The sequence below is a fragment of the Oncorhynchus kisutch genome, linkage group LG3, assembly GCF_002021735.2.
Source record: "Oncorhynchus kisutch isolate 150728-3 linkage group LG3, Okis_V2, whole genome shotgun sequence".
Classification (NCBI taxonomy): domain Eukaryota; kingdom Metazoa; phylum Chordata; class Actinopteri; order Salmoniformes; family Salmonidae; genus Oncorhynchus; species Oncorhynchus kisutch.
The window spans coordinates 4,291,060-4,318,638 of NC_034176.2; the positions used below are offsets into that span (position 1 = coordinate 4,291,060).

General features: G+C 44.0%; 1 protein-coding gene across 1 annotated transcript in view; it reads right to left on the reverse strand.

The window, feature by feature from the left end:
- Window positions 1–27,579, reverse strand: part of cspg4ba (chondroitin sulfate proteoglycan 4ba) — a 75,402-nt gene that overhangs the window by 36,083 nt on the left and 11,740 nt on the right. Inside the window, exons 2-9 of the mRNA XM_031816614.1 lie at window positions 26,217–26,380; window positions 17,711–20,757; window positions 16,853–17,022; window positions 12,172–12,560; window positions 11,056–11,247; window positions 9,908–10,006; window positions 9,553–9,735; window positions 8,944–9,120 (exon numbers count right to left, since the gene is read on the reverse strand). Of these exons, the coding sequence (XP_031672474.1) occupies window positions 8,944–9,120; window positions 9,553–9,735; window positions 9,908–10,006; window positions 11,056–11,247; window positions 12,172–12,560; window positions 16,853–17,022; window positions 17,711–20,757; window positions 26,217–26,380 (4,421 nt within the window). The remainder of the gene's footprint in view (window positions 1–8,943; window positions 9,121–9,552; window positions 9,736–9,907; window positions 10,007–11,055; window positions 11,248–12,171; window positions 12,561–16,852; window positions 17,023–17,710; window positions 20,758–26,216; window positions 26,381–27,579) is intronic.

Here is a 27,579-nt window from a genome sequence, read left to right on the forward strand (position 1 = left end):
TAGAGAGGCTATATACAGTAGAGTTTATATACAGTAGAGAGGTTATATACAGTAGAGAGGCTATATACAGTAGAGAGGCTATAGACAGTAGAGAGGTTATATACAGTAGAGAGGTTATATACAGTAGAGAGCCTATATACAGTAGAGGCTATATACAGTAGAGAGGCTATATACAGTAGAGAGGCTATATACAGTAGAGAGGTTATATACAGTAGAGAGACTATATACAGTAGAGAGGTTATATACAGTAGAGAGACTATATACAGTAGAGAGGCTATATACAGTAGAGAGGCTATATACAGTAGAGAGGCTATATACAGTAGAGAGGTTATATACAGTAGAGAGACTATATACAGTAGAGAGACTATATACAGTAGAGAGGTTATATACAGTAGAGAGACTATATACAGTAGAGAGGCTATATACAGTAGAGAGGCTATATACAGTAGAGGCTATATACAGTAGAGAGGCTATATACAGTAGAGAGGCTATATACAGTAGAGAGGCTATATTCAGTAGGGAGGCTATATACAATAGAGAGGCTATATACAGTAGAGAGGCTATATACAGTAGAGAGGCTATATACAGTAGAGAGGCTATATACAGTAGAGAGGCTATATACAATAGAGAGGCTATAAAAGTAGCGAGGCTATATACAGTAGAGAGGCTATAAAAGTAGCGAGGATACATACAGACACCGGTTAGTCAGGCTGATTGAAGTAGTATGTACATGTAGAGATAGTTAAAGAGACTCTTACTAGATGTGTGAATTCTTCTTTAAATCAACGTAATGGAGATAATTGACAATCAATCTATATTTCTCTAAGATGAATGCTTAAACTATGACTAGAATAGAAAACTTGACTAAAAAACACACAGATCTACAAGTGAAGTTTATGGTCGAATGGGGGAGTACATCCCAAACTGAACCCTATTCCCTATATAGTGCACTACTTTTGACCAGGGCCCATAGAGTTTTAGTCAAAAGCAGTGTGTACTATATAGGGAAATATGGTGCCATTTTTTTTCTTCTAATTAGAGGGTCTGAACCAAGACGAGAGCTGAGAGGAATGTGTGGCATTCAGGGTAAAGCACTTGTTGGTACTTCAATCAACTTGGAACAGCTGGAATTCAGTCAAACTACACATTAGTACAGACACAGACACAGACACAGACACAGACACACACACACACACACACACACACTAGAGAAGAATGTAAAGACTTAATTGTTAGGGCAGGGTAAAGGAGAGGGCAGGGGAGAGGGCAGGGGAGAGGACAGGGGAGAGGACAGGGGAGAGGACAGGGGAGAGGACAGGGGAGAGGACAGGGGAGAGGGCAGGGGAGAGGGCAGGGGAGAGGACAGGGGAGAGGACAGGGGAGAGGACAGGGGAGAGGACAGGGGAGAGGACAGGGGAGAGGACAGGGGAGAGGGCAGGGGAGAGGGCAGGGGAGAGGACAGGGGAGAGGACAGGGGAGAGGACAGGGGAGAGGACAGGGGAGAGGACAGGGGAGAGGACAGGGGAGAGGGCAGGGGAGAGGACAGGGAAACTTACGAGAACTAAAAGCTCTACTTGTTGGTACTTCAATCACCTTGAACAGCTGGAATTCAGTCCAACTACACATTAGTACAGACACAGACACACACACACACACACACACACACACACACACACACACACACACACACACACACACACACACACACACACACACAGCGTGTCACACAGGAAACTGTTGAGGGGAGAACGACGCTAATGAAGAGGCATCAAACACCTGGACACCATTTGATTCCATTCCACCCATTCCGCTCCAGTAATTACCGTGAGCCTGTTCTCCCCCATGAGGGTGCCACCAGCCCCCTGTCTGTAACTAGCAAACACCTGGAAACCATTTGATTCAATTCCACCCTTTCCGCTCCAGTAATTACCGTGAGCCTGTTCTCCCCCATGAGGGTGCCACCAGCCCCCTGTCTGTAACTAGCAAACACCTGGAAACCATTTGATTCAATTCCACCCTTTCCGCTCCAGTAATTACCGTGAGCCTGTTCTCCCCCATGAGGGTGCAACCAGCCCCCTGTCTGTAACTAGCGAACAGATGGACAACTGCCAGATGGACAGACAGCTATACTGGCAGACGCCGTGTCTTCGTCCTAAATGGCACCCAAAAACGTTTTATAGTGCACTACTTTAGACCAAGGGAATAGGATTCTATACGAGTCTAATGGGATTCTATACCAGTCTAATAGGATGCTATACCAGTCTAATAGGATTCTATACCAGTCTAATAGGATTCTATACCAGTCTAATGGGATGCTATACCAGTCCTATAGGGAATAGGATTCTATACCAGTCTAACATGATGCTATACCAGTCCTATAGGGAATAGGATTCTATACGAGTCTAACATGATGCTATACCAGTCCTATAGGGAATAGGATTCTATACCAGTCTAATGGGATGCTATACCAGTCCTATAGGGAATAGGATTCTATACCAGTCTAACATGATGCTATACCAGTTCTATAGGGAATAGGATTCTATACGAGTCTAACATGATGCTATACCAGTCCTATAGGGAATAGGATTCTATACCAGTCTAACATGATGCTATACCAGTCCTATAGGGAATAGGATTCTATACCAGTCTAACATGATGCTATACCAGTCCTATAGGGAATAGGATTCTATACCAGTCTAACATGATGCTATACCAGTCCTATAGGGAATAGGATTCTATACCAGTCTAACATGATGCTATACCAGTCCTATAGCGAATAGGATTCTATACCAGTCTAACATGATGCTATACCAGTCTTATAGGGAATAGGATTCTATACCAGTCTAACATGATGCTATACCAGTCCTATAGGGAATAGGATTCTATACCAGTCTAACATGATGCTATACCAGTCCTATAGGGAATAGGATTCTATACCAGTCTAACATGATGCTATACCAGTCTTATAGGGAATAGGATTCTATACCAGTCTAACATGATGCTATACCAGTCCTATAGGGAATAGGATTCTATACCAGTCTAACATGATGCTATACCAGTCCTATAGGGAATAGGATTCTATACGAGTCTAATGGGATGCTATACCAGTCCTATAGGGAATAGGATTCTATACCAGTCTAACATGATGCTATACCAGTCCTATAGGGAATAGGATTCTATACCAGTCTAACATGATGCTATACCAGTCCTATAGGGAATAGGATTCTATACCAGTCTAACATGATGCTATACCAGTCCTATAGGGAATAGGATTCTATACCAGTCTAACATGATGCTATACCAGTCCTATAGGGAATAGGATTCTATACCAGTCTAACATGATGCTATACCAGTCTTATAGGGAATAGGATTCTATACCAGTCTAACATGATGCTATACCAGTCCTATAGGGAATAGGATTCTATACCAGTCTAACATGATGCTATACCAGTCCTATAGGGAATAGGATTCTATACGAGTCTAATGGGATGCTATACCAGTCCTATAGGGAATAGGATTCTATACCAGTCTAACATGATGCTATACCAGTCCTATAGGGAATAGGATTCTATACCAGTCTAACATGATGCTATACCAGTCTTATAGGGAATAGGATTCTATACCAGTCTAATAGGATGCTATACCAGTCTAATAGGATTCTATACCAGTCTAATGGGATGCTATACCAGTCTAATAGGATGCTATACCAGTCTAATAGGATTCTATACCAGTCTAATGGGATGCTATACCAGTCTAATAGGATTCTATACCAGTCTAATGGGATGCTATACCAGTCTAATGGGATGCTATACCAGTCCTATAGGGAATAGGATTCTATACCAGTCTAATGGGATGCTATACCAGTCTAATGGGATGCTATACCAGTCCTATAGGGAATAGGATTCTATACCAGTCTAACATGATGCTATACCAGTCTAATAGGATGCTATACCAGTCTAATGGGATTCTATACCAGTCCTATAGGGAATAGGATTCTATACCAGTCTAATAGGATTCTATACCAGTCCTATAGGGAATAGGATTATATACCAGTCTAATGGGATTCTATACCAGTCCTATAGGGAATAGGATTCTATACCAGTCTAACAGGATGCTATACCAGTCTAATAGGATGCTATACCAGTCTAATAGGATGCTATACCAGTCTAATGGGATTCTATACCAGTCTTATAGGGAATAGGATTCTATACCAGTCTAATAGGATTCTATACCAGTCTAATAGGATGCTATACCAGTCTAATGGGATGCTATACCAGTCCTATAGGGAATAGGATTCTATACCAGTCTAATATGATTCTATACCAGTCCTATAGGGAATAGGATTCTATACCAGTCTAATAGGATTCTATACCAGTCCTATAGGGAATAGGATTCTATACCAGTCTAATGGGATTCTATACCAGTCATATAGGGAATAGGATTCTATACCAGTCTAACAGGATGCTATACCAGTCTAATAGGATGCTATACTAGTCTAATAGGATGCTATACCAGTCTAATGGGATTCTATACCAGTCTAATAGGATGCTATACCAGTCTAATAGGATTCTATACCAGTCTAATAGGATTCTATACCAGTCTAATAGGATTCTATACCAGTCTAATAGGATGCTATACCAGTCTAATGGGATTCTATACCAGTCTAATAGGATGCTATACCAGTCTAATGGGATTCTATACCAGTCTAATAGGATGCTATACCAGTCCTATAGGGAATATGATGCTATACCAGTCTAATAGGATTCTATACCAGTCTAATAGGATGCTATACCAGTCTAATGGGATTCTATACCAGTCTAATAGGATGCTATACCAGTCTAATGGGATTCTATACCAGTCTAATAGGATGCTATACCAGTCCTATAGGGAATAGGATTCTATACCAGTCTAATAGGATTCTATACCAGTCTAATAGGATGCTATACCAGTCTAATGGGATGCTATACCAGTCCTATAGGGAATAGGATTCTATACCAGTCTAATATGATTCTATACCAGTCCTATAGGGAATAGGATTCTATACCAGTCTAATAGGATTCTATACCAGTCCTATAGGGAATAGGATTCTATACCAGTCTAATATGATTCTATACCAGTCATATAGGGAATAGGATTCTATACCAGTCTAACAGGATGCTATACCAGTCTAATAGGATGCTATACTAGTCTAATAGGATGCTATACCAGTCTAATGGGATTCTATACCAGTCTAATAGGATGCTATACCAGTCTAATAGGATTCTATACCAGTCTAATAGGATTCTATACCAGTCTAATAGGATTCTATACCAGTCTAATAGGATGCTATACCAGTCTAATGGGATTCTATACCAGTCTAATAGGATGCTATACCAGTCTAATGGGATTCTATACCAGTCTAATAGGATGCTATACCAGTCCTATAGGGAATATGATGCTATACCAGTCTAATAGGATTCTATACCAGTCTTATAGGGAATAAGATGCTATACCAGTCCTATAGAGAATATGATGCTATACCAGTCCTATAGAGAATATGATGCTATACCAGTCTAATAAGATGCTATACCAGTCTTATAGGGAATAAGATGCTACACCAGTCTTATAGGGAATAAGATGCTATACCAGTCTTATAGGGAATAAGATGCTATACCAGTCTTATAGGGAATAAGATGCTATATCAGTCTTATAGGGAATAAGATGCTATACCAGTCTTATAGGGAATAGGACGCTAATCAAATCAAAGTTTACCTAGACTGTTGCTATGGGGTTTATTTTTTAAATCGGGTTCATTTCCATTGGACTATTTCAACTACACTCTCTTCAGGAAGTTAAACTCAACAACTGATTTAACTGACAGTCCATTATTTACTCTCCAGATGGTCTCATCTACTATCCACCTCCTTGATTCACATAGAACAACTGATTTAACTGACAGTCCATTATTTACTCTCCAGATGGTCTCATCTACTATCCACCTCCTTGATTCACATAGAACAACTGATTTAACTGACAGTCCATTATTTACTCTCCAGATGGTCTCATCTACTATCCACCTCCTTGATTCACGTAGAAACACAATTGTTTCCATGTCCCAACCTTTAAATAGACGTGTTCCAGTTCACCCTACTATCCGTTTACAATGTTGTCTTCCCAATGAGTAAAAAAGCTGCTCGGGCATCACAGACAGTCTGTTTTGGGATCCTCCTCCACATAGCTGGCATACCTTACCACTAGCCTCCCCCCTCCGCCCACGTAGCTGGCATACCTTACCACTAGCCTCCCCCCTCCCCCTCCACCCACATAGCTGGCATACCTTACCACTAGCCTCCCCCAATCCAGTCCCAACATTGCCTGCCCACATCATGAAGCATATTGACTGACCGCTGCCTAAGTCCCGTTGTCAGAGACGAACTGCCACCCAGCCACCAGTCAATACAAAAAGAACCAGCTTCTGGATCCCAAATGGCACCCTAATCCCTATATAGTGTCCCTCACTAGCTTTAAGCACCAACTGTCAGAGCAGCTCACAGATTACTGCACCTGTATATAGCCCACCTATAATTTAGCCCAAACAACTACCTCTTTCCCAACTGTATTTAATTTTAATTTATTTATTTTGCTCCTTTGCACCCCATTATTTTTTATTTCTACTTTGCACATTCTTCCATTGCAAAACTACCATTCCAGTATTTTACTTGCTATATTGTATTTACTTTGCCACCATGGCCTTTTTTGCCTTTACCTCCCTTCTCACCTCATTTGCTCACATTGTATATAGACTTGTTTATACTGCATTATTGACTGTATGTTTGTTTTACTCCATGTGTAACTCTGTGTCGTTGTATCTGTCGAACTGCTTTGCTTTATCTTGGCCAGGTCGCAATTGTAAATGAGAACTTGTTCTCAACTTGCCTACCTGGTTAAATAAAGGTAAAATAAATAAAAAATAAATAGTGCACTACATTAGACCAGAGACCTGTTCCCTATATAGTACACTACTTTAGACCAGGGCCCTATTCCCTATATAGTACACTACTTTAGACCAGGGCCCTATTCCCTATATAGTACACTACTTTAGACCAGGGCCCTATTCCCTATATAGTACACTACTTTAGACCAGGGCCCTATTCCCTATATAGTACACTACTATAGACCAGAGCCCTATTCCCTATATAGTACACTACTTTAGACCAGAGCCCTATTCCCTATATAGTACACTACTTTAGACCAGGGCCCTATTCCCTATATAGTACACTACTTTAGACCAGGGCCCTATTCCCTATATAGTACACTACTTTAGACCAGGGCCCTGTTCCCTATATAGTACACTACTTTAGACCAGAGCCCTAATCCCTATATAGTACACTACTTTAGACCAGGGCCCTATTCCCTATATAGTACACTACTTTAGACCAGGGCCCTATTCCCTATATAGTACACTACTTTAGACCAGGGCCCTATTCCCTATATAGTACACTACTTTAGACCAGAGTCCTATGTCACCCTATTCCCTATATAGTACACTACTTTAGACCAGGGCCCTATTCCCTATATAGTACACTACTTTAGACCAGAGCCCTAATCCCTATATAGTACACTACTTTAGACCAGGGCCCTATTCCCTATATAGTACACTACTTTAGACCAGGGCCCTATTCCCTATATAGTACACTACTTTAGACCAGGGCCCTATTCCCTATATAGTACACTACTTTAGACCAGAGTCCTATGTCACCCTATTCCCTATATAGTACACTACTTTAGACCAGGGCCCTATTCCCTATATAGTACACTACTTTAGACCAGGGCCCTATTCCCTATATAGTACACTACTTTAGACCAGGGCCCTATTCCCTATATAGTACACTACTATAGACCAGAGACCTATTCCTTATATAGTGGTACTACTATAGACCAGAGCCCTATTCCCTATATAGTACACTACTTTAGACCAGGGCCCTATTCCCTATATAGTACACTACTTTAGACTAGGGCCCTATTCCCTATATAGTGGTACTACTATAGACCAGAGCCCTATATAGTGGTACTACTTTAGACCAGAGTCCTATTCCTTATATAGTGGCACTACTTTAGACCAGAGCCCTATGTAGTGGTGCTACTTTAGACCAGAGTCCTATTCCCTATATAGTGCACTACTTTAGACCAGAGCCCTATGTAGTGGTGCTACTTTAGACCAGAGTCCTATTCCCTATATAGTGCACTACCTTAGACCAGAGCCCTATTCCCTATATAGTGCACTACCTTAGACCAGAGCCCTATTCCCTATATAGTGCACTACCTTAGACCAGAGCCCTATTCCCTATATAGTGCACTAGTTTAGACCAGAGCCCTATTCCCTATATAGTGCACTAGTTTAGACCAGAGCCCTATTCTCTATATAGTGCACTACTTTTGACATACGACTCTGGTCAAAAGTATAGTGCCACTTGGGACACAGAAAGGGTCGACTAAATATATCTCTATCATCTCACGCCACTTGCCCTGCGAACCCTGTTAGTCAGTGATGACTAGAGGACTCACCCTGAGAACCCTGCTGGCGGTGATGACTAGAGGACTCATCCTGAGGACCCTGTTGGTCAGTGATGACTAGAGGACTCACCCTGAGGACCCTGTTGGTCAGTGATGACTAGAGGACTCACCCTGAGGACCCTGTTGGTCAGTGATGACTAGAGGACTCATCCTGAGGACCCTGTTGGTCAGTGATGACTAGAGGACTCACCCTGAGGACCCTGTTGGTCAGTGATGACTAGAGGACTCACCCTGAGGACCCTGTTGGTCAGTGATGACTAGAGGACTCACCCTGAGGACCCTGTTGGTCAGTGATGACTAGAGGACTCACCCTGAGGACCCTGTTGGTCAGTGATGACTAGAGGACTCATCCTGAGGACCCTGTTGGTCAGTGATGACTAGAAGACTCACCCTGAGAACCCTGTTGGCGGTGATGACTGGATGCTGGTCATTGACGGCTGTGACCTGGATGTACACGGTACAGGGAGAGCTCTGTTTCCTCAGGCCTGTGTCGTTGGCCACCACAGTGAAGTTGTCTTCTAACGTCTCACTGCTGTCATGTATGTAGTAGATGAACTCCTGCTCCACCTAGAGGGGGGCATGAAGGTCAAAATGGAGTCAAACTTTGATTTGAAACGTTACTTTAATGTAAGGTGTCTTTTGAGTGTCTATATAAAAATCATGGAGGTGAAGAAGTTGGAGGTAACATTTTACTTAAGTCATACAGGTATAATGCATTATGACGCTGCCATAATGCATTATAAGACTTGTTACAAGTGTCTATGAACTGCTTATAATGTGGTATTAGATCATCTCGAGTAAGCAATGTAAACCAAGGACCCTGAGGAACTTATATAGTATAGTTTTAGGTTGTGTAGAAATGTATATTCTTGTCTGATATCATCCGCAAAAAAAACTATTGAAATATGAAAACAAATCTTTGTAGAATTACATATACAGTATTTTAATGTCTCCTTCTTCAACATGACAAAAAAAAGAGAGAGAATAACAGAGTCTTACCTGGCGTCTGGTGAAAGACAGCACAGGAACACCGGGGTAACGTGAATGTTCAATATATCCGTTCTGCGACGGCTCAGTCACACTGTATAGGAAGTTGAGGCCAGAGAAGTGTCGGTTGGTGACCCTGAGCACTTCCTGTGTCAAGGCCTTGGCCCCGCCCTCTCTCAGGGTGAAATTGGACACCTGTAGTGGTAGAAGTAATAGCATTTATTGGAAGCCTGCAGTCATAGATGAATTATACACTAATTTACAAACGTACATAAAAATGTATGATAGCACAATAATCCTACAACAACAAAACAATACAATAATTCTACAACAATACAATAACCCTACAACAACAAAACAAGAATACCTGGAGAGGGATGAGGCGGGGGATTATGTCCACGGATATCCTGATACTGTTGACCTCTGTGACACCATTAGAGACGTCCAATAGGAATGTGTCGTTGACCTAAACAGGAAGAAGAGAGTTTTACATTGAGCATTAAGTCATTTAACAGTCCTTTAAAATTCCAGTCAATTCAAGTCCAACCGCCCTGCCAGGGTCTGTCTGTCTGTCTTGGTTCCAGGGTCTGTCTGTCTTGGTAGTAGAAGACCTGGCCAGGGTCTGTCTGTCTTGTTAGTAGTAGAACTGGCTCTGGTCTGTCTGTCTTGGTTCCAGGGTCTGTCTGTCTTGGTTCCAGGGTCTGTCTGTCTTGGTAGTAGAAGACCTGGCCAGGGTCTGTCTGTCTTGTTAGTAGTAGAACTGGCTAGGGTCTGTCTGTCTTGGTTCCAGGGTCTGTCTGTCTTTGTTCCAGGGTCTGTCTGTCTTGGTAGTAGAAGACCTGGCCAGGGTCTGTCTGTCTTGTTAGTAGTAGAACTGGCTAGGGTCTGTCTGTCTTGGTTCCAGGGTCTGTCTGTCTTGGTTCCAGGGTCTGTCTGATTGGTAGTAGAAGACCTGGCCAGGGTCTGTCTGTCTTGTTAGTAGTAGAACTGGCTAGGGTCTGTCTGTCTTGGTTCCAGGGTCTGTCTGTCTTGGTTCCAGGGTCTGTCTGTCTTGGTAGTAGAAGACCTGGCCAGGGTCTGTCTGTCTTGTTAGTAGTAGAACTGGCTAGGGTCTGTCTGTCTTGGTTCCAGGGTCTGTCTGTCTTGGTAGTAGAAGACCTGGCCAGGGTCTGTCTGTCTTGTTAGTAGTAGAACTGGCTAGGGTCTGTCTGTCTTGGTTCCAGGGTCTGTCTGTCTTGGTTCCAGGGTCTGTCTGTCTTGGTAGTAGAAGACCTGGCCAGGGTCTGTCTGTCTTGTTAGTAGTAGAACTGGCTAGGGTCTGTCTGTCTTGGTTCCAGGGTCTGTCTGTCTTGGTTCCAGGGTCTGTCTGTCTTGGTAGTAGAAGACCTGGCCAGGGTCTGTCTGCATGTCAGCCCTCACCCTTCTGACACACATTGTCTTCTTTACTTTCCTGTCTTTCTGTCTCGAAACATTCAAGCTAAAATACAGAAGAACAAAAAGTCAAGTCCAGTAGACCTGGCTGGGGGTCGTCTGCATGTACTGGATGTTGCCAGCGTTGACGTCTTCCTGGGAGAAGGTCTGGACGGGGATCTGTTCCGTTCCAACATACTGCTCCTCGGCCTCCACGAAGCGCCGCAGGAACCCGTGTAGTGGAGCCACCTTCACTGTAAATAAAATCTCAGATGGCAGGTTGTCCTCGTGGGTCACCTGGAACAGACAGAGAGACAGACAGAGGTTGGAGGCTAGACACAGTGGACAGAGGCCATATACTGTCAAGTATGCCCGCGTCCTAAATGGCACCCTAGTCCCTAATATAGTGCACTACTTTTGACCGAGGCCCCCCATAGGGAATAGGGTGCCTTTTGGGATACAACCTCTGAGATGTTTGGTGTCTAAAGAGGTTAGTTGACGTTTGGTGTATCACTTGGCATCGTGTTTGACGTGTTACTTGACTGAAGCTCAGGAGTTAGAATAAATACTGTACCGGAATCCTGAAGGACTTGAACCAATACTGACATATATGCCGATAACATGACACAACTATCTGTGTAGAAATATTGCTAAACAAAACACAAATATATTCTAATCTACGTCAATCACTAACGCATTCCCAACCCAGTTACTCATTCAATCATGAATTCATTCATTCACCCATCCATCCATCCAGTCACGCATTAATCCATCCAATCATTCATTCATCCATCTATCCATACATCCATCCACCCATCCAATCATTCATACATCCAATCATTCATACATCCATCCAATCATTCATACATCCTTCCAATCATTCATCCATCCAATCATTCATACATCCATCCATCCAATCATTCATCCATCCAATCATTCATCCATCCATCCAATCATTCATCCATCCAATCATTCATCCATCCAATCATTCATCCATCCATCCATCCAATCATTCATCCATCCAATCATTCATACATCCATCCAATCATTCATTCATCCATTCTTCCATCCATCCATCCATCCAATCATTCATACATCCATCGATCCATCGATCCATCCATCCATCCATCCATCCAATCATTCATACAATCATTCATACAATCATTCATACATCCATCCAATCATTCATCCATTCATCCCCAACCCATACAACATACATACCTCCAGTCTACTCCCGTCAATCTTCACAGGTTTGCTCTCCTCCACCAGTAAAGTGTTGTTGTGCTGGAGGATAGGGGGCCTCTGATGGCTCTCCAGGTAAGCCTTAACGTTGATTCTGGCATTCAGGACGTGACCTTTAACCTTAACCGTGACACTGAACCAATCCGCCAGGTTCTTGCTGTCATCATGGCGATACGAGACGAGGCCCTTCTTCAGGTCGTGCTGTGTAAACTCCACTGAGATGTTTCCGTGGCGATACAACCAGCCGTTCTTAGGAGGCTCGGACACCTTGTAGGTGACTTCGCTGTCATCGCGGATATTGAGGTTCGTTAGGACGCTGAAGTTACCGGTGGTTAAGGTCACTTCCTTTCCCTTCTGGACCAACAGACCTGTGAATGGATTAATTAATTAATGGATGAATCAATGAATAAATGGATGGATGAATGAATAGATGGATGAATTAACAAATAAATTCATGAAAAAAAAGAGTTGCCATAACATTACTCATTACTCTCGTTACAACACCACACAGAAACAATCATTGAGGATGACAAAAAATGAATCGTAGGAGAGATAATATCAACAGACATTTTCACAGTGGTCTTTGTTCACACAAGGGCAAAATAATGGCAAGACTGACTACACTCCAAAGGCATTTTACATAATCATTCAATTGACTCTTCGCTAAGCCCCGCTGCAGAATCTTAGGCAACCAATCGCAACGCTCCAATGGATAGCAACCGTTGTCGGGTCCGACATCTTGGACAACAACAGAGTTTTAATCTCATGGAAGACAGTGAGGGTTATGACAACAACAGAGTTTTAATCTCATGAAAGACAGTGAGGGTTATGGCAACAACAGAGTTTTAATCTCATGAAAGACAGTGAGGGTTATGGCAACAACAGAGTTTTAATCTCATGAAAGACAGTGAGGGTTATGGCAACAACAGAGTTTTAATCTCATGGAAGACAGTGAGGGTTATGGCAACAACAGAGTTTTAATCTCATGGAAGACAGTGAGGGTTATGGCAACAACAGAGTTTTAATCTCATGGAAGACAGTGAGGGTTATGGCAACAACAGAGTTTTAATCTCATGGAAGACAGTGAGGGTTATGGCAACAACAGAGTTTTAATCTCATGAAAGACAGTGAGGGTTATGGCAACAACAGAGTTTTAATCTCATGGAAGACAGTGAGGGTTATGGCAACAACAGAGTTTTAATCTCATGGAAAACAGTGAGGGTTATGGCAACAACAGAGTTTTAATCTCATGGAAGACAGTGAGGGTTATGGCAACAACAGAGTTTTAATCTCATGGAAGACAGTGAGGGTTATGGCAACAACAGAGTTTTAATCTCATGAAAGACAGTGAGGGTTATGGCAACAACAGAGTTTTAATCTCATGAAAGACAGTGAGGGTTATGGCAACAACAGAGTTTTAATCTCATGAAAGACAGTGAGGGTTATGGCAACAACAGAGTTTTAATCTCATGAAAGACAGTGAGGGTTATGGCAACAACAGAGTTTTAATCTCATGAAAGACAGTGAGGGTTATGGCAACAACAGAGTTTTAATCTCATGAAAGACAGTGAGGGTTATGGCAACAACAGAGTTTTAATCTCATGAAAGACAGTGAGGGTTATGGCAACAACAGAGTTTTAATCTCATGAAAGACAGTGAGGGTTATGGCAACAACAGAGTTTTAATCTCATGAAAGACAGTGAGGGTTATGGCAACAACAGAGTTTTAATCTCATGAAAGACAGTGAGGGTTATGGCAACAACAGAGTTTTAATCTCATGAAAGACAGTGAGGGTTATGGCAACAACAGAGTTTTAATCTCATGAAAGACAGTGAGGGTTATGGCAACAACAGAGTTTTAATCTCATGAAAGACAGTGAGGGTTATGGCAACAACAGAGTTTTAATCTCATGAAAGACAGTGAGGGTTATGGCAACAACAGAGTTTTAATCTCATGAAAGACAGTGAGGGTTATGGCAACAACAGAGTTTTAATCTCATGAAAGACAGTGAGGGTTATGGCAACAACAGAGTTTTAATCTCATGGAAGACAGTGAGGGTTATGGCAACAACAGAGTTTTAATCTCATGGAAGACAGTGAGGGTTATGGCAACAACAGAGTTTTAATCTCATGAAAGACAGTGAGGGTTATGGCAACAACAGAGTTTTAATCTCATGGAAGACAGTGAGGGTTATGGCAACAACAGAGTTTTAATCTCATGGAAGACAGTGAGGGTTATGGCAACAACAGAGTTTTAATCTCATGGAAGACAGTGAGGGTTATGGCAACAACAGAGTTTTCATCTCATGGAAGACAGTGAGGGTTATGGCAACAACAGAGTTTTAATCTCATGGAAGACAGTGAGGGTTATGGCAACAACAGTTTTAATCTCATGGAAAACAGTGAGGGTTATGGCAACAACAGAGTTTTAATCTCATGGAAGACAGTGAGGGTTATGGCAACAACAGAGTTTTAATCTCATGAAAGACAGTGAGGGTTATGGCAACAACAGAGTTTTAATCTCATGAAAGACAGTGAGGGTTATGACAACAACAGAGTTTTAATCTCATGGAAGACAGTGAGGGTTATGGCAACAACAGAGTTTTCATCTCATGGAAGACAGTGAGGGTTATGGCAACAACAGAGTTTTCATCTCATGGAAGACAGTGAGGGTTATGGCAACAACAGAGTTTTCATCTCATGGAAGACAGTGAGGGTTATGGCAACAACAGAGTTTTCATCTCATGGAAGACAGTGAGGGTTATGGCAACAACAGAGTTTTCATCTCATGGAAGACAGTGAGGGTTATGGCAACAACAGAGTTTTCATCTCATGGAAGACAGTGAGGGTTATGGCAACAACAGAGTTTTAATCTCATGGAAGACAGTGAGGGTTATGGCAACAACAGAGTTTTAATCTCATGAAAGACAGTGAGGGTTATGGCAACAACAGAGTTTTAATCTCATGGAAGACAGTGAGGGTTATGGCAACAACAGAGTTTTAATCTCATGGAAGACAGTGAGGGTTATGGCAACAACAGAGTTTTAATCTCATGGAAGACAGTGAGGGTTATGGCAACAACAGAGTTTTCATCTCATGGAAGACAGTGAGGGTTATGGCAACAACAGAGTTTTAATCTCATGGAAGACAGTGAGGGTTATGGCAACAACAGAGTTTTCATCTCATGGAAGACAGTGAGGGTTATGGCAACAACAGAGTTTTAATCTCATGGAAGACAGTGAGGGTTATGGCAACAACAGAGTTTTAATCTCATGGAAGACAGTGAGGGTTATGGCAACAACAGAGTTTTCATCTCATGGAAGACAGTGAGGGTTATGGCAACAACAGAGTTTTCATCTCATGGAAGACAGTGAGGGTTATGGCAACAACAGAGTTTTAATCTCATGGAAGACAGTGAGGGTTATGACAACAACAGAGTTTTCATCTCATGGAAGACAGTGAGGGTTATGGCAACAACAGAGTTTTAATCTCATGGAAGACAGTGAGGGTTATGGCAACAACAGAGTTTTAATCTCATGGAAGACAGTGAGGGTTATGGCAACAACAGAGTTTTAATCTCATGGAAGACAGTGAGGGTTATGGCAACAACAGAGTTTTCATCTCATGGAAGACAGTGAGGGTTATGGCAACAACAGAGTTTTAATCTCATGGAAGACAGTGAGGGTTATGGCAACAACAGAGTTTTCATCTCATGGAAGACAGTGAGGGTTATGGCAACAACAGAGTTTTCATCTCATGGAAGACAGTGAGGGTTATGGCAACAACAGAGTTTTCTAGCCACATAATATAACAGTTTTTTCTCTAAATGCATGTCAGCTAGTTAATGTTGTTATGTTATGAATACAACTCGCCATCTAATGTCGACATCAGGATACGAATTGAGACCACTAGTTAGCTCCAAAAGGGTTATATAATTGACTAGTTAGCTCCAAAAGGGTTATATAATTGACTAGTTAGCTCCAAAAGGGTTATATAATTGACTAGTTAGCTCCAAAAGGGTTATATAATTGACTAGTTAGCTCCAAAAGGGTTATATAATTGACTAGTTAGCTCCAAAAAGGGTTATAGAATTGACTAGTTAGCTCCAAAAGGGTTTATAAAATTGACTAGTTAGCTCCAAAAAGGGTTATAGAATTGACTAGTTAGCTCCAAAAGGGTTTATAAAATTGACTAGTTAGCTCCAAAAAGAGTTATAGAATTTACTAGTTAGCTCCAAAAGGGTTTATAAAATTGACTAGTTAGCTCCAAAAAGAGTTATAGAATTGACTAGTTAGCTCCAAAATGGGTTATAGAATTGACTAGTTAGCTCCGAAAGGGGTTATAGAATTGACTTCATGCTGACAGTCATTCAGTGTCTAACTACACTATAAATTTGACCAGGTTCCCGTGAACAAATTGTAATGACAACATACCCAAGAGTGTAGTGTGTCTAAATGTTCAATGTTCAATGTATATTAGAAACCCAGTTTGAGATCATTGTGAGGGGATTTGGCCAGTGGGTTGTGGTTGTATAGGGAATCTGGCTTCCCGGGAAAAATGTTGTCCGAGGTTGTAACAATAACCAAAGGGGGTTGGGGCTTAGCGAAAGGGTCAATTGGAAAATACTCTGCATATAACATATTAAATATATACACACATACCTGTGTTGTTGCCGAGGCTCAGGAATGGGTCGTGGGCGCTGACGTCCAGCAGAGTGGAGACTAAGTGTTTCCCGTCGGACACGAAGAGCACGAAGCGTCCGGAGTTCACGCCTCGATGGAGGAACAACACTCTCTTCTCTTCCAGCTCCTTCTGGGTGAACTGGAACAGCCTGGAGGTCAGAGGTCAGGAAAGGTTAATAAAGTGTCACTCCACACAATACAACAAAACAGTTGTATTCTGTAGTCCAGTGGTTGTAGCCCAGACGTCCCAGAAGTCACAGTAATTTGTTGTAGCCCTGCTGAGTTCTCCTGATTCATCTATTCAAGGGCTTGATGATTAGTTGACAAGTTGAATCAGCTGTGGAATAGTTACATGGAACATCTGGGAGTCCCAGAGGAGAGATGTGAAAACCCTTGATGTGGCCCACAACACTAACACACCAGGTGGTCTTAAGGTACAGAGCCTAGCCTCCTCATCCAGTCTACATAGCCAATTGACAAGACATATTAAAGAGTAAAAACAACATTGTGGACCACCAATGGATTTAATTTTACCTTTATTTAACTAGGCAAGTCAGTTAAGAACAAATTCTTATTTTCAATGATGGCCTAGGAACAGTGGGTTAACTGCCTGTTCAGGGGCAGAACTACAGATTTGTACCAGATTTGTACCTCAAATCCCCTTGTCAGCTCAGGGATTTGAACTTGCAACCTTCCGGTTGCTAGTCCATCGCTCTAACCACTAGGCTACCCTGCCGCCCCAAGGGCATAGGTTTGAGACAATATAAAACATCCATAGACAGTCAAAATACATTATATCATTAATATGTATAAAAAATTATAAAAAAGAGAAAGTACCTGTGAGAGGTGTCGTTCACCAGAACCAGGTCTCCCATCGGGATTCCCCGTCGCGTGTAGACCAACTGCCCGTCGCTGAAGTCCGAGTCTGCGTCATGGTAACAGAGATCGTCCAGGGTTAGCAACCGCTGCCCGTCCCTCACCACGTGGAAAACTTTATCGACAACGCGCACCGGCTTTTCGTCGTTAACTAGCTGGATGGAGATGTTAAACGTCCCTTCTTTGGATCCGACTTCCTCGTCCGTGACGGAGGATTTGGACTCCTGACTAGTGGAGGCTATGAATGTGAACTGGTCCTGAGTGGTCTCTGTGTCGTCGTGGATGTACATGACGCGCTCCTCCAAGAGATCCTGGTTGCTGAACGTTAGGATGTTGTTGTAACTGGCGTTAGAGTTGGACAAGTTGATGCGTGCTAGCTTCCCATGTTTAGGGCTACTTGTAACGGTGTAGTACAGCTCCTTGGTGCTAAGAGTTTCTGCAAACAACTCGGCCTTTGTGATGAGTTTACTCTCTCCCTCCATTATAGATAGTTTGTAATTTCTTATAAATACGCTGTTGACGTCAGCTTTTATTGAGATCTGGAAATCGTAACTTTGTGATTGAGCATGCTTGGAGAACACTTGGAATTTAAACGTGTCACTTGTGTCTTCGTATGGTCTGTCGACCAGTTCGTATAGAACCTTTAGATCAGTGACATTTCTTTGGCTGAAAGTTGAATTTTTCTTCAATAACTCATTAACAAGGAGAAGTTGTCCTTTCTTCGGCGAGGAGAGAACTCTGAAGTGAAGATCATCCTCGGATAGTGTCACAATGTCCACTGTGGCATAAAGATACTGTGAGTCCAACGTCACTTTCCGAACTTTATTCATATCGGCCATTACGTTCCTGACTAGGTTATAATGTACCCACTTCACTGTGACTGGAAAGACCAGTTCAGTGTCAACTCTTCCTGCTACAGTGACCTTGCATTTGAAGTCATCCGTAGCAGTGGCAGTCTGGATTTCTTGGAAAGTGCTGAGGTACCGAAGGCGTTCTTTCTCCAGCAGCCTTTGAGAGAAAGAACCGGTGGGCTTCCATTCTCCGCTGGAGTGAAGCCTCTGAAGTTCCCCATACCGAGGTGGCTTGACGACATCATATCGGATGTCCACCACTTGATTCACGGCATTGGTCTGAATGGCCAGTTGCTTGTTACTGATCACAGCTACCTCACCTTGAATGATCTCAAGCCCAGTGTTGTTGGCGATCTTATACTCCAAACCTATGGCCATGATCCTCAGAACCACCGTGTTGCTCACCTTGTCTCCATCACTGACCCTCAGCACTATCCTGGAGTTCCTCACCCCAGTGTGGACATAGTTCACCTTCCCTTCCTCCAGATCGGAATGGGAGAATGTGGTCACTGCAGTGTTGGGGTTATCTCCCACCTCCAGATAACCAGCATCAGGGTTCAGGTTCCCCAGGATGGTGAAGACCAGGTCAGTGTGGTTGCTGTCAATGTCTGTGGCTTTCAACACCTCTTTGGTTAGGAGTTTTCTAGAATTCTCCAACAGGACGAAAAGGTTCCCCTGGGGCAGGCTGAGCTCTGGGGCGTCATTGGTGGGGGTCACTGTGATGTTGTAGCGGTACCTTCTCGTCCCCTTCAGGTATGTGGGAACCTCCTTCCGGGAGGAAGAGAATATAGAGAAAGTGAAAAAGTCTTCTGGGTCCTCTGATCCTCCGTGGATGTACATCACCCTGCCGTGCCACAGGTCCAGCATGCTAAAGATGTTCTCCTCTTGGTCCTGGTCCACATCCAATCGTATCTGACCGTGCACCGGCTGCTCCTGGATCCGGAACATGATCTGAGACTGGCGTACCCCGAGCTTCTTGAAGTCCAGGAGCACCTTAATGTGCTTGGACTCTAGAGACCCACGCCCGCCCTCTGAGACTACAAGGTTCCTGAGCAGCACGAAGTTGGCCCCGTACTTCTTGACCAGCCCCCTGGCCAGAGTGAACATAGGGAATTCTGGGGTAGGGGTGACCGAAGTGGGATCGAACCGGGAGTTGGGGACAGTCGGGATAGTAGTTGGACCCATCGTGGTCGAGGGCTCTGGTTCTTTCTCCGGCTCGCAGCCCACTGATATATCTTTAGTGACTACAGCATTAGGCAGACCCATCATGACCCCATTGACTTTCATGTCCTTCAGGCAGCCCTTAAAAGAACCTCCTCGGACTCTGTTTCCCAACACAGACACCAGACCCATCTTCCTGACTTCTGAACGTGTGCTGTCATCAATGCCCCCCACAAACAGCGACCCTCTTAACTGAAGTCCCTTGGAGCGAGAGCTGATGCTAGTCTTCACCGTCTCCTTGTCCACTGTCAGCTGTAGGGTCTTGGGGGTAAAGAACATCTTCACTGAATGCCAGTTCCTGTCATTGACAAAGGTGAGGGATTTAAGTTCTGTCTTGGTGCCTCCTTTACCCACGATGGCCACGAGCAGCCCCTCTTGGATTTCAACTGCCACAAAGTCCCCTTGTCTGGCCGAGTTGTACAAGACAATCCCCTCTTTAGCCGATGTGTGAACCACACACTCAAACAGCGCCTCTTGCTGGTTGTGGGAGACGCTCCAGGGTGGCAGGGAGACATACGCTCTAGAACTAAAGAAACTAACAGGGTCCTCCTCACCGGCAAAGAACTGGGGACTACAGCCCAAAGAAACCTCATAGACACTCTTGAATCCAGCGTACGGTCTCAACGACGATAACATGTTGTTCTCGTTGAAAACAGCCTGGTCCACACACCCCCTGAATCCTGTTAGGTCATTGGGTAGGTAGAGCTTGTCCAGGCCTCCAGACCCGCCGACGTACAGCCCTTCCTGGATGGTAAGATCCTGCTTCTGAGACCAGTGCCCAGGCATCCTGAGGCTGGTGTGGGAGTACTGGTCCATAGTTAGGGTGACATTATGGCGGTCGTGGAGGAGCTCAGCAGTGTGCCAGGCCAGGTCGTTTAGTTGGGTGCTGCTCTCTGATCTCAGCAACCGCTCACCAGAGCCCAGGTCCAGCTTCACCTGAACATAGGAAGGAAGAAGAGAATTATAAACTGGAGTTTTAAACTTAAACATTTACTGTCAAAAACCTAACCCAACCATTAAGCCTAATCGTAACCAATTGGAATGACTTGCCTAATTTGCATAATCACCCACATTTATTTCCTAAACTTAACCAATCACATGTGTTGCCTTGAGATAGAGCTGACCTTAGGACTAAGAACAAGACTGAACACCACAACTCCACTGAGCCAGATACACATTGTGTTTAGTCACTGTCACTAACATTGCATAACTACATTACTATTTAGTAATATGTATATTTTATTGAGAAAAAATATCCCTTTTCATTTCATTTCTATTCATTCTTAGCATTTAAATAAGAACATATTCAATTTTACTGTATATCCCATCAGAGACATTCTCAGCATCAGCTGGATATAGGGAATAACCACCCTGACACCTGTTATCCTCATGTGATCATGAATACATTTCCTGTTTATGATGTCACCTGCAGTTAAAACAGAGGCTTTGTTTCCATCTGCAAGCAGGAAGACCCCTATTATCTTTGTCCCTGTCTCTGTGCCAAATGGCACCCTATTCCCTATTTAGTGCACTACTTTGGATCAGGGCCTATAGTAGGACACCACTTTTGACCAGGGCCTATAGTAGTGCACTACTTTTGACCAGGGCCTATAGTAGTGCACTACTTTTGACCAGGGCCTATAGTAGTGCACTACTTTTGACCAGGGCCTATAGTAGTGCACTACCACTATAAAGGGAATAGGGTCTCATTTGGGCCGCCGTCTGCGTCTCTATGGAGCTCTGCATCGGGAGGAAATGGCCTGTCAAGGCTTGCTACTGAGTCCCAGCTATTCAAGCAGGGTTTCAAGACAACACAACAGCAATGCTAATCTCTAAAACGGATTCATTCGGAAAGAGACCTCAAGCCTGAGAACAATTCGAAAGAGGAAAAAGAAGAAAAAAACGTTTGTGATTTTGTTGTCCTAAGTTGGTTTATGGAGGGGTAAGGATGAGCAGTTTTCATCCAGTTGTCTTGCTCCACACACAACACACGCTCAACAGAAAATCCACGCAGTGCATTTGTCAACGCATCTTAAAATTTCACTCCCACACAGAAAAGTGTAGCCCGGGGACAACTTTTTCCCAGATTTCTCACTTTTCTTTCTGTTGAACACGTCTGACTGCGTCACAAAAAGATCTATCTGTCACCTCGCTTGTTTTTTGTGATTTCAGCACAAAACCTTTAGTGAGAAGCTTAAGTTTAACCGACATCTTCACGCAACAAATGTATTTCCTTATTACAGCTCTGTCAGCACAGCACACACTCTCTCCTGGCCCAGAAATAGTGAGGCCAGACCACTATGCTTGCGACATAAACCCTTGTAACCTACAACCCGAGCTAAGACTTTCGAGGTGGGCTCTATTTTTAACCATAACAGAGATTGCAGACAGCAACGGAAACCAGAAACTACTGTGTTCCTCTGTGTCTTATTGAATAAATTGCAAAGCAAAAAAAGTATAATTTCGGTTTTGTAGTTTGTAGAGGAGATTGCGGTAATATAAACCAGTAATATAAACCAGAAATATAAACCAGAAATATAAACCAGAAATATAAACCAGTAATATAAACCAGAAGCAGAAACTAGATTACGAAGCCAGTTCATTAATAGGAGTATTTCTTAATTTATTCCACATTTTAGACATTTTGGAAAATGAAATACAGACATATCTCATTTACATAATTATTCACACCCCTGAGTAAATCAATTGTAGAAGCACTTTTGGCGGCGATTATAGCTGTGAGTGTTTCTGGGTAAGTCTAAGAGTTTTCCACACCTGGATTGTGCAACATTTGCCAATTATTATTTTCTAAATTCTTCAAGCTCTGTCAAATTGGTTGTTGATCATTGCTAGACAACCACCTTCAGGTCTTGTCAAATATTTTCAAGCTCAAGTCAAAACTGTAACTCAGCTATTCAGGAACATTCACTGTCTTCTTGGTAAGCAACTCCAGTGTAGATGTGTCTTTGTGGGTTAGATTCAACCAGGTCTTTCTGTAGGATTTGCCTGTGCTTCTTTACCCTGAAAAAACTCCCCATTTCTTAATGATGACAAGCATACCCATAACACGATGCAGTCACCACTATGCTTGAAAATATGGAGAGTGTTACTCAGTAATGTGTTGTATTGGATTTGCACCAAAGATAACACTTTGTATTCAGAACAAAAAAGTGAATTGCTTTGCTTCACTTTTTGCAGTATTACTTTAGTGTCTTGTGGCAAACAGGATGTATGTTTTGGAATAATTCAGGTCAGGCAGACCTGACCAAATTAGCATAGAAATGTGAGTTATAGATCTGTCTCATTGAAACCAAGTCTAAGAAGCAGTAGTTCTATGTGCGGAATTTCTATGCTTCCAGTTCTTAAGTTTTGATTTTAGGTCTTTTACTTTCGGTTTTTGTACATCAGCTTCAAACAGCTGAAAATACAACATTTTTGGTTCTGGAAAATATATTTCACAGCGGTTTGGATGATACAATGATTCTCCACAGTATACTTGCTTGTTTTGTCACATAAACTGAAATTAGGCGAAATATTTGAATTTTAGCAACCAGGAAATGGCACCTCACCTTAAATATACAGTCACTGGCACAACCTCAACAACTGTATTTCTGACAACCTCACCAACTATTTTTCCAGTTGGTCTGAGGGAGCCTCAACATATCCCCGCGCTCCCACTGTGACAAGCACCATCTGCTAGGAGACTAACTCATGCCGAGCTAACCCTGCCTGCCTGCCAGTCTGTCTCTCTGTCTGCCTGCCTCCCGGTCTGTCTGTCTGCCTTTCTCCCGGTCTGTCTGTCTGCCTTTCTCCCGGTATGTCTGCCTGTCTGCCGGCCTCCCTCCCTCCCGCCCTGCCTGTCTGTCTGTCTGCCGGTTTGTCTCTCTGCCTACCTGTCTCCCTCCCGGTCTGTCTCTCTGCATGCCTGACTGCCTGCATCTTTCACGGTCGGTCTGCCTGGATCTTTCACGATCTGTCTGTCTGTCAGCCTGCCTTCCGGTTTGTCTGTCTGTCAGCCTGCCTGCCTGCCTCCCGGTCAGTCTGCCTGTCTGCCTCCCTCCCTAACGGTCTGTCTGTCTGTCTGCCTGCCTCCCTCCCGGTCTGTCTGTCTGTATGCCTCCCTCCCTCTCGGTCTGTATGTCTGTCCGCCTGCCTCCCTCCCTCCCTTTCGGTCTGTCTGTCTGCCTGCCTCCCTCTCGGTCTGTCAGCCTGCCTCCCAGTCTGTTTGTCTGTCTGCCTGCCTCCCTCCCGGTCTGTTTGTCTGTATGCCTCCCTCCCTCCCTTTCGGTCTGTCTGTCTGCCTGCCTCCCTCCCTCCCGGTCTGTCTGCCTGCCTCCCGGTCTGTCTGCCTGCCTGCCTGCCTCCTGGACTGTCTGCCTGCCTGCCTCCCTCTTGGTCTGTCTGCCTGCCTGCCTGCCTGTCTCCCGGTCTGTCTGTCTGTCTGTCTGGCTGCCTCCCTCCCGGTCTGTCTGTATGCCTCCCTCCCTTTCGGTCTGTCTGTCTGCCTGCCTCCCTACCTCCCGGTCTGTCTGTCTGCCTGCCTCCTGGTCTCTCTGCCTGCCTGCTTGCCTCCTGGTCTGTCTGCCTGCCTGCCTGCCTCCTGGTCTGTCTGCCTGCCTGCCTGCCTCCTGGTCTGTCTGCCTGCCTGCCTCCTGGTCTGTCTGCCTGCCTGCCTGCCTGCCTCCTGGTCTGTCTGCCTGCCTGCCTCCTGGTCTCTCTGCCTGCCTGCCTCCCGGTCTGTCTGCCTGCCTGCCTGCCTCCCGGTCTGTCTGCCTGCCTGCCTGCCTGCCTCCCGGTCTGTCTGCCTCCCCCCAGGTCCACCTGCCTGCCTCTGTCCCGGTCAGTCTGCCTCCCGCTGCCTGCCTCTTTCCTTGTCTGCCTGCCTGACTGTCTACCTCCTGGTCTGTCTGCCTGCCTAACTGTCTGTCTGTCTGTCTGTCTGCCAGCGTATAATCAGCACAGTGGTGCCTTGAGGAGATAAAAGACAATACAACTACAAGATGGAATAACAACATACAATAACAACTACATTACATTAGAACACCAAACATCACAGGCAGCATAAACAAAAGATTCAAATCAATCAAAATAACTGCACACCTCAGTGAACTCATTTAATTAAATGAATTAACTAATTCTCTCGTAGGACCTGAGTCTCAGGACTACCTGGCCTGATGACTCCTTGCTGTCCCCAGTCCACCTGGTCGCTCAGCTGCTCCAGTTTCAACTGTTCTGCCTGCAGTTACAGAACCCTAGACTGTAAACTCTCCTTCCAGACTCACATTAAGCATCTCCAATCCAACATGGAATCTAGAATCGGCTTCCTATTGCGCAACAAAGCCTCCTTCACTCATGCTGCCAAACATACCCTCGTAAAATTGACTATCCTGCCGATCCTTGACTTCGGCGATGTCATTTACAAAATAGCCTCCAATACCCTACACGATAAATTGGATGCAGTCTATCACAGTGCCATCCGTTTTGTCACCAAAGCCCCATATACTGTACTACCCACCACTGCAACCTGTTCGCTCTCGTTGGCTGACCCTCACTACATATACATCACCAGACCCACTGGCTCCAGGTTATCTACAAGTCTCTGCTAGGTAAAGCTCCGCCTTATCTCAGCTCACTGGTCATCATAGCAACACCCACCCATAGCACGCGCTCCAGCAGGTATATTTCACTGGTGTTTGCATTACATTATCGTTGCATTGTCATTCCATTATCCTTACATTACCATTATCGTTACATGTACACAATCGTTGCCTTTACGTTACATTACCATTACATTACCATTACTATTATCGTCACATTACCATTATCATTATCGTTACTGTTATCGTCACATTACCATTATCATTACATTACCGTTATCGTCACATTATCGTTACATTGTCATGACATTATCATTACATTAAGAATATAATTTGACGTTTAAAAGTTATTTGCTGAGAGTCTGCCAGTGATTCTAATATTTTTTTCAAGGATAAAGAAAGATAGTTTAGAAATGTGGGCAGTAGTTATCTAATTCTGTCTGCCTGCTTGTGATACTGTGCTGAGTGACTGACTGTCAGCTGGGAGCTGGGATAGAGACATAGCTGGAGGTGGTGTGTGTGTGTGTGTGTGTGTGTGTGTGTGTGTGTGTGTGTGTGTGTGTGTGTGTGTGTGTGTGTGTGTGTGTGTGTGTGTGTGTGTGTGTGTGTGTGTGTGTGTGTGTGTGTGTGTGTGTTGGCCTGAATGTACGTGTGTGTGTAATGAGTCTGCGTGTGTGTAATTGAAGTCTAGGCTAAAGGTGAACTGACCTGCAGGCAACCAGCGTTCAGCTCCACTAGAAGGTAGTCTGCATGTGTGTAATGTGTGTGTTTTGAAGTCTAGGCTAAAGGTGAACTGACCTGCAGGCGACCAGCGTTCAGCTCCACTAGAAGGTAGTCTGTGTGGCCGGCAGCGAGGAAGAGCAGGCCGTGGGGGCTGGAGGTACGGAAACGAACACGCAGGGAGTTACGGTTCGACGACTCCACTGTCTTCAGCTGCACATAGCCATCGCCATAGAACGAGGCTGGAGAGAGAGAGAGAGAGAGAGAGAGAGAGAGAGAGAGAGTTGGCAGATATAACTGTGTTGGAACAGTCAGGTTCTGGTCTGGGATGTTATACAGTCAGGTTCTGGTCTGGGTCGTTATACAGTCAGGTTCTGGTCTGGGTCATTATACAGTCAGGTTCTGTACTGGGTCATTATACAGTCAGGTTCTGGTCTGGGTCATTATACAGTCAGGTTCTGGTCTGGGTCATTATACAGTCAGGTTCTGGTCTGGGTCGTTATACAGTCAGGTTCTGGTCTGGGTCATTATACAGTCAGGTTCTGTTCTGGGTCATTATACAGTCAGGTTCTGGTCTGGGTCATTATACAGTCAGGTTCTGTACTGGGTCATTATACAGTCAGGTTCTGGTCTGGGTCGTTATACAGTCAGGTTCTGGTCTGGGTCATTATACAGTCAGGTTCTGTACTGGGTCATTATACAGTCAGGTTCTGGTCTGGGTCATTATACAGTCAGGTTCTGGTCTGGGTCGTTATACAGTCAGGTTCTGGTCTGGGTCGTTATACAGTCAGGTTCTGGTCTGGGTCATTATACAGTCAGGTTCTGTTCTGGGTCATTATACAGTCAGGTTCTGGTCTGGGTCATTATACAGTCAGGTTCTGTACTGGGTCATTATACAGTCAGGTTCTGGTCTGGGTCATTATACAGTCAGGTTCTGTTCTGGGTCATTATGTAGTCAGGTTCTGGTCTGGGTCATTATGTAGTCAGGTTCTGGTCTGGGTCATTATGTAGTCAGGTTCTGGTCTGGGTCATTATGTAGTCAGGTTCTGGTCTGGGTCATTATGCAGTCAGGTTCTGGTCTGGGTCATTATGTAGTCAGGTTCTGGTCTGACTGACTCAGTACTATAGGAAACAACACTGTGACAGAGTCATCTACAGTGTTCAGTATCTAAAGTTACAGATCTGTCAAGGCTAGTTTTATTTATTTATTTAACCTTGATATAACTAGGCAAGTCAGTTAAGAACAAATTCTTATTTTCAATGACGGTCTAGGAACAGTGGGGTTAACTGCCTTGTTCTGGGGGCAGAACGACAGATTTTCAACCTTGTCAATTCGGGAGATTCGATCTTGCAACCTTTACGGTTACTGGCCCAACGCTCTAACCACTAGGTTACCCTGCCGCTATCTTGAGACAGGACTTGTAAAGGGGCTGTAAAGGAA